Here is a 7,880-nt window from a genome sequence, read left to right on the forward strand (position 1 = left end):
CGGGAGAAATTCGATTCGATGCGAATTTATTCGCCGCGAATTTAACTTATTAAAAGGGTTTCTAGGCTTCAGAGAGCCTTTATATTAGTGCAGAACACTGTACCTTTAATTTAAATGCCCTTGGAGTCTGCTGGGGAAGAGAAATAATACTGTCAGTCAGTATGACATGCAGATGAGTGCTGTCGATCTTAGAATCACCGCACACTTCACTCATTTGGGCAGTCACGGGGCACGACGAAGAAGAAGAAGAAGAAGAATGAAAAGAAGAATGAAAAGAAGAAGAAGAAGAATGAAAAGAAGAAGAAGAAGAATGAAAAGAAGAATGAAAAGAAGAAGAATGAAAAGAAGAAGAAGAAGAATGAAAAGAAGAATGAAAAGAAGAAGAAGAAGAATGAAAAGAAGAAGAAGAATGAAAAGAAGAAGAATGAAAAGAAGAATGAAAAGAAGAAGAAGAAGAACGAAAAGAAGAAGAAGAATGAAAAAAAGAAGAAGAATGAAAAGAAGAAGAAGAATGAAAAGAAGAAGAAGAAGAAGAAGAAGAAGAAGAATGAAAAGAATGAAAAGAAGAAGAAGAATGAAAAGAAGAAGAAGAATGAAAAGAAGAATGAAAAGAAGAAGAAGAAGAATGCAAAGAAGAAAAAGAAGAATGAAAAGAAGAAGAAGAATGAAAAGAAGAATGAGAAGAAGAATGAAAAGAAGAATGAAAAGAAGAATGAAAAGAAGAATGAGAAGAATGAAAAGAAGAATGAAAAGAAGAAGAAGAATGAAAAGAAGAATGAGAAGAAGAATGAAAAGAAGAATGAAAAGAAGAATGAAAAGAAGAATGAAAAGAAGAAGAAGAAGAATGAAAAGAAGAAGAAGAATGAAAAGAAGAATGAAAAGAAGAAGAAGAATGAAAAGAAGAATGAAAAGAAGAAGAAGAAGAATGAAAAGAAGAATGAAAAGAAGAAGAAGAATGAAAAGAAGAAGAAGAAGAATGAAAAGAAGAAGAAGAAGAATGAAAAGAAGAATGAAAAGAAGAAGAAGAAGAATGAAAAGAAGAATGAAAAGAAGAAGAAGAATGAAAAGAAGAAGAAGAAGAATGAAAAGAAGAATGAAAAGAAGAAGAAGAAGAATGAAAAGAAGAAGAAGAAGAATGAAAAGAAGAATGAAAAGAAGAAGAAGAAGAATGAAAAGAAGAATGAAAAGAAGAATGAAAAGAAGAAGAAGAAGAATGAAAAGAAGAAGAAGAATGAAAAGAAGAAGAAGAAGAATGAAAAGAAGAAGAATGAAAAGAAGAAGAAGAAGAATGAAAAGAAGAATGAAAAGAAGAAGAATAATGAAAAGAAGAAGAAGAAGAAGAAGAATGAAAAGAAGAAGAATTAAAGTACAGCAAAAAGTGTATCTGCAGAGAGCTCCGCTGTTTCTGACAGTTCTCTGACAGTTCCTTCACATTTACAGCGGTTGAAACATTGTATCTATTTATTTCCGAATAAAAACATCTGTATCCTAAATGGAAACAAATAGATACAATGTTTCAACCGCTGTAAATGAACTGTCAGAACTGTCATAAATAGCGGAGCTCTCTGCAGTGACACTTTTGCCGGCTGATCGGGAAAAATTCGATTTGTGCACCCGAAGTTTGCTAAAATTCGGATTCGATGCGAATCGAATTTTTCCTGATATTCGAAACGAATTCCACTTCGCCAGGTTCGATTCGCTCATCTCTAATTGTCACCTTTCCAATAAAATCAATGGAAACACATCAAAATGCATATCAACGAATTGTTGCAACAGGGATGAACGGACCTCAATCTGCAGTAGATACAGTTTAATATACGTTAGCAAGCACTATGGTGAGAGTTGTAAAGTGCATTAAAATGCACTGCAAAATGCATAACACATTGACTTGTGTTTCAAAGCATTGTTATGGATTTCAATGCTAAATGCAACAAACACCAAAACAGAAAAGTGTGAATAGATCCCCCCAAAAACTCCTGATCAATTGATAGGCTTGCATTTGGGAGCCAACAATTCAAGAAATAAAATGCAATGAATTAACTAGACCAGTGGTCTCCAAACTGTAGCCCTAGGGCCAGATGCAGACCTTTGCTTCCCTTTAATCCGGCAGTATTCCTCCCACTGACACCTACAATGGTGCATAATTCCCTCACTGACACAAACAGTGGTGCACTATATTTCCCAATGACAGCACCAATGGGGCACTCTTTCTTCCACTGACAGCACCAATGGGGCACTGTTCCTTCCACTGACACCAATGATGGAGCACTATTCCTCCCACTGACTCCTCCATCTAGTACTAAAATGCGTTGTTCATTCTGATGTCAGGACATTTCTACTGCCACTCATCAGGGTCTGGTCCCCCAAAAGTATGAAGGGCAGTAAATTGGCCCTTTGTTAAAAAAGTTAGGAGACCCCTGACCACAGAAAATTTAATTTGATTGTATGTGGGTGCAGAATGAGGTAACTGGCATGGAATTGATTTTATACCGTCACTTACCTCTGGTCTTGGAGTCACAATATACAAATAAAAGATTAATAATGGAAGTTCTTCTCCAAGATGAAACTCAATTGACATCAAAACAAGAAGTCTAATCTACTAATTAATTGTATTAATCTCAGTCTGTAGATAAGAACACCTGGTCACACCTGGAACATCTCTAGAGGTTTTCCATTATAAGTATTTGTTTTCCTTGGTTTTCCCACAAGATATAAGCATTAGTGTATATATTTGATCATAAGGGAGCATGGAGGCCATTAAAGTCTTTTAAACTGGAAAGGAGAAGATCATTACGCAGAATTCAATACTTCAAATCAAGAGTTATATTATTACACAGAAGAAAATTAATGTTAAGATCAATTATAAAGCAATTCACAACTTTGGTGGTAATTTCATACAATGATAGCCTTTAAATTAGAGTTTTCATGTAAGGAATTACACATTATGCTTGTCAAAGGTGGGTAAATATCTCCTACAATTTTATAATAATTCTAATATTATTCAATTTACAAAATTACATTTAGTGGGCAAGATTTGCTACCGTTATAAGTGTGATCTTAAAGTATTCAACTAAAATTGTGAGTACATACAAAACTAGGATTTTTAGCAGGCAGAGCTTAATGTACATAACATAGTCATAATTCTGCAAATCTGATTAAGGGGTTTACTAAACCATACATTTACCATTAATATGTGTTCATATTATTTTCATTAACTTCTCTTCCTTCTAAACTCAAAAGTCTGAAAAACAAATGTACTGGTTTCATCCAGCAAGCTGTCCTTCCAGGTGCGCTTACCTAATCAGCTGATCTCTTTGTTATTTGACATTTTTAAAAAATATTTTATCTGTATAATGACCTATTTACAGTATAGGGGAGATTTACTAAAGCTGGAGAGTGCAAAATATGGTGCAGCTCTGCATAGAAACTAATCTGTTTCCATTCTTTAGTGTTAAAGCTTAATTGAACAAGCTGCAGTTAGAAGCTGATTGGCTTCCATGAACAACTGCTCAAGATTCTAAGTGCTCCCATTTTAGTAAATCTCCCACTTTGTGTAGGTTCGAAGCATAGTACTCATACTAATTATCTACAAAGATCTTACATCAAATAACCATGTTTGCTTCAAACCAAAAACATTTTTTTTTTGCTCTCAGTGTAAAAGAATAAATTAAATGTAACAGCAGCACACTAACAGTTTGAATAAAAGACAAATAAATACTTGTATATAATGAGTGAGCTATCCCTTTAAAACCAGCTCAACAAATAGAATCAAATATATTATGTGACAAAATGCAAAGTGAAAATCATCTCATAAAAAGTGACATATTTGTAGCTCTTTAAAAGTGGAAGCAGGCAAAACACAAATTATCTTATTGGTCCTTATTAACACACAAGTGATGTGCTAATAAACAACCAGAACCCACCCAATGCGTTTCATCTGCAAAAGGATGCTGTCAGGAGACAATATCTTTTTGCTTATAAATTCCCCCCAAAAAACTCAATTACCAACATTTACAATTATATATATTGTATCCAAATTGTCTCAAGTTAACAAATATACCAATCTGTCTGTGAAAATTCCCCAAACAACAATTGTAAAAAGAAGGGACCACCTAGGACTGGCACTTTGAAGGCTTAAATAGTACCAAAAAAATTAAAAATATTTTTGGTACTATTTAAGCCTTCAAAGTCCCAGTCCTAGGGGGTCCCTCCTTTTTCCAAATGTGTCTGTGAAGTGTCCTTTTTTCTTCCACCACCTTGCTATCCCTGTGGGTCCCACTGTGGGAGTGGGGACACTCTCAACTTCATCATCACCTCCGGACCATATTAGAAAAACTTCAGATTCTCTCTAATAATGTAAAAATTATAATGCTCCACATAAAAAAACCCAAATTCATTAAAACCAAATGCAGTCACATTTCCTGGTGCAACAACTTCAACTGATATATACAGCATACATGTGTAAGGGTTGTAATCTATTTTGTGTTGTTACTGTGCCACCACAGGCATCTATCAACCCACATTCCAGTCTCCGGAACCCTCGAACAGTCGACAATAGATATCACCTTTGCTTGCCTCTGCCACTGCTCCCATGCACTGGTGATATCTACTGCCAATTGTTTGAGGGTGGCAGAAGAAAAGAGGATACTTCATGGACACATTGATTTGTTTTTTTTTTTAACAGAGACTATTTAAAATATAAACTACATAATTGTAATTGTTGGTAGTTAAGTTTTGTTTATGATATTCAGAAGCAAAAAAAAAGGTTAATTGATGATGGAAATAAAGTGGATTTTTGAAGGCAATTAATAGGAGCACTGTGATTAGAACCTACACATACTGTATATAGATCATTATTATAGGCACAATTTAGCACTTATAGGGGGCTACAGTAACTGAACACTTTACACGGCACTATTATAGATATCGCAATGGGTGTATAGATAACCACTTGCCCTCCAAAAGTTTTACCCCCTTCCTGACCAGGTCATTTTTTGTGATACGGTGCTCATTAACTGAAAATTGCACAGTCATGCAATGCTATACCCAAATGAAATGTATGCCCTTTTTTTCCCTCAAATAGAGATTTCTTTTGGTGGTATTTGATCATCTCTGCAGTTTTTACTTTTCGCACTATAAACAAAAAATTACTCACAATTTTGAAAAAAAAAAACAATATTTTTTATTTTCTGCTATAAAACATATCCAATAAAAAAAATTTAAAAATCTAATTTCTTCATAAATTGAGGCCAAAATGTATTCTGCTACAAATTTTTGGTAAAAAAAATGTGTATTGATTAGTTTGCTCAAACGTTAAAGCGTTTACAAACTATGGTACAGATAGACTGGAAATGTAAATATTTTTTAATACTAGTAATGGCGGCAATCAATGACTTATAGTAGAACTGTGATATTGCGGTGGAGATTTTTACACTAACTGACACTTTGTGGGAACCAGTGACACTTATAGAATGATCAGTGCTAAAAATATACACTAATCACTGTACTAATGACACTGGTTGGGAAGGGGTTAACATCTATGATGATCAAAGGGTTGTGTGTGTGCCTACCTATGTGCTTGGTGTACACTAGGTGGGGCTTTTACTAGGGGAAGTGATAGATCGTGTTCTCAGCTCTGCAGAGACACATGATCCATGACTCTCCCGCCACAACAGGGCTGTGCCTATGTAAATATAGACACATCTCTGTTCTTCCTCCCTGACCAGAGATACCTGCAAGGACTTGTAGATTGGTTTGTGCTGTGACATTTCACAGCAAAAGCAATCCTCCGGCATGCACGCCCCCATGTGGCAGAAATGTAAAATCACGTATACATATGTGATTTTGCACAAAAATGCCACACTCTAGTAGTAGTAAAACTGCTATAAGGCAGAGGTAAAGTGGTTAATGTATCTGTATAATGATTTATTTATCATTCTTCACCATAGATACTTCCAAAGTTTTGCATAAAGACACTTCAATGTCCTAAAGTGTTCAGTAAAATTGTTTTTGCAATATTTTAAACAGAATAATTTTTAGTTTTAAAATGAACAAAGTACAATGAAGCATGCCTGTGCATGTAAATAAGCAAATATTGCAGCACAAAGGAAAATGGACACAGGGTTATAATCTGAATCATGTAACCGAGATAGAACTGCTGACATAACAACCCATGTGACTGCTATGCAGCACAGTACTGTCTGACACAATAATGGTTTAGCCAGTCAACAACAGCATTTTCATTTATTTATGTCATCCTAATTCAAGTCTGGCAACATACGTTATCATTACTGCATGTCTAAAACCCAGTTCACGTAGAAGGAACTCACTTTTCCGCTCGCTATTTAGTGTGGGGGACTTTCATGCGGTTCTACTTGTCGCACAAGGGACAGCCCATTACCTTTTTTATTTCAATTGTCTATTTAAAATATGAATGATATAAAAACTATTGTAATATCAATAAATTATTTTTTCTTAGGAGAAATAAATCGGAACTGAGACTATTTGAAGTAGAATTGCTATCTTTTGCCCAGAACATAAACACAATGCTCAACCATAGTGTCTATGAGTTTATCATAGTGGGGTTCACCCATATAGCTCACCATCAACAACTATTTTTTACCCTGTTGCTTTTATTCTATTTCATCATCATTGCTGGTACTATTACTACACTGTTTGTAATTTTTTTTGACTCTCGTCTTCATGTCCCTATGTATTTTTTTATCTTTGCTTTATGCCTGTCTGAGCTAGGTATTGCTACAACTGTCTATCCCACACTGTTTGCCATCATTTTAAAAGGAAGAGCATATATTTCATATAATTGTTGTCTTGTGCAAATGTATGTTTTCCACTCCCTTTTAATAACTGAGAATTATCTCCTGAATGTAATTGCTTACGATCGTTATATAGCAATATGTAAGGCCCTACAATATCATACTATAATGACATTAAAATCAAGTAAGTTACTTATAGCAATATGTTGGATTCTTGGATTTATTACAGCATTCGCCTTCGTTATTTTAGTCATTCGGCTACCTTTTTGTGGCCCAAATGAAATACAGCATTTGTTTTGTGACTCTACTCCACTTGTGAGCCTAGGCTGTGCTAACGATGACCTCGCTATTACCTTGGAGTTCGCCATCAGCTCCTTTACAATTATATTGACCTCATTTTCTATCATTATTACATACACTAATATTTTGGCTACAATATTAAAGATGAAGACATCAGATGAACGGAAAAAGGCCTTCTCCACCTGTGCTTCCCACTTTTGTTTTGCTTTTGTTTTTTATGGAAGTGTTACCATAATGTATGTATGTCTTCAAATTCACTACTCATCGGAGTATGACTTAGCCACAGCAATTCATCATTCTGTTTTGACCCCACTATTAAGCACTCTTTTCTACAGTTTTCGTAACAAAGACATTAAACGTTTCCTAAAAAATCTTTTTCAGCAAAAAAGAGTATTTGTTGGAAATATGCTTGTTTCATTTGTGCCTGAACAAAAGGCAAGCCAGGGATCTTAACAGAAACAAAAAATGACGTTCAAAAGATTCATTTTGGTTTCTCTTGGATATCAATGACATTTTGCAATCTTACAAAATACTTTTCTATTTGCATTTTCCTGGGTGACTAATTGCCGGGAAAGGGGCACATTGTCATTACTCCCTCCTCCTAAACCAAAGCAGGTCACATGCCCTCAACATTAGAAGAATACCTTGCACATGGTGGGGGGGACCAAGAAAATTTTAAACAGCAGACACAAAAGTCCTTTATTAAAAATAGATAAAACGAAACATTGTCCTTTGACGTAAGTACAATGTCAATCATGTTGCCAACGATTATATATTGAATAGCAATCCTGATGAATGAAGACACAA

General features: G+C 34.8%; 1 protein-coding gene across 1 annotated transcript; it reads left to right on the forward strand.

Annotated features, from left to right (window-relative positions):
• Positions 1 to 6,710: 6,710 nt before the first annotated feature.
• On the forward strand, positions 6,711 to 7,526 carry LOC149450086 (olfactory receptor 6N2-like). The gene has a single exon (XM_089692380.1). It carries the CDS (start codon positions 6,711 to 6,713, stop codon positions 7,524 to 7,526), a length of 816 nt encoding a protein of 271 aa, XP_089548506.1.
• Positions 7,527 to 7,880: the final 354 nt, after the last annotated feature.

Source organism: Staurois parvus, unplaced genomic scaffold, assembly GCF_062004578.1.
Source record: "Staurois parvus isolate SC_StPar_1 unplaced genomic scaffold, SC_StPar_1.0 ptg000583l, whole genome shotgun sequence".
NCBI classification, from domain to species: Eukaryota; Metazoa; Chordata; class Amphibia; order Anura; family Ranidae; genus Staurois; species Staurois parvus.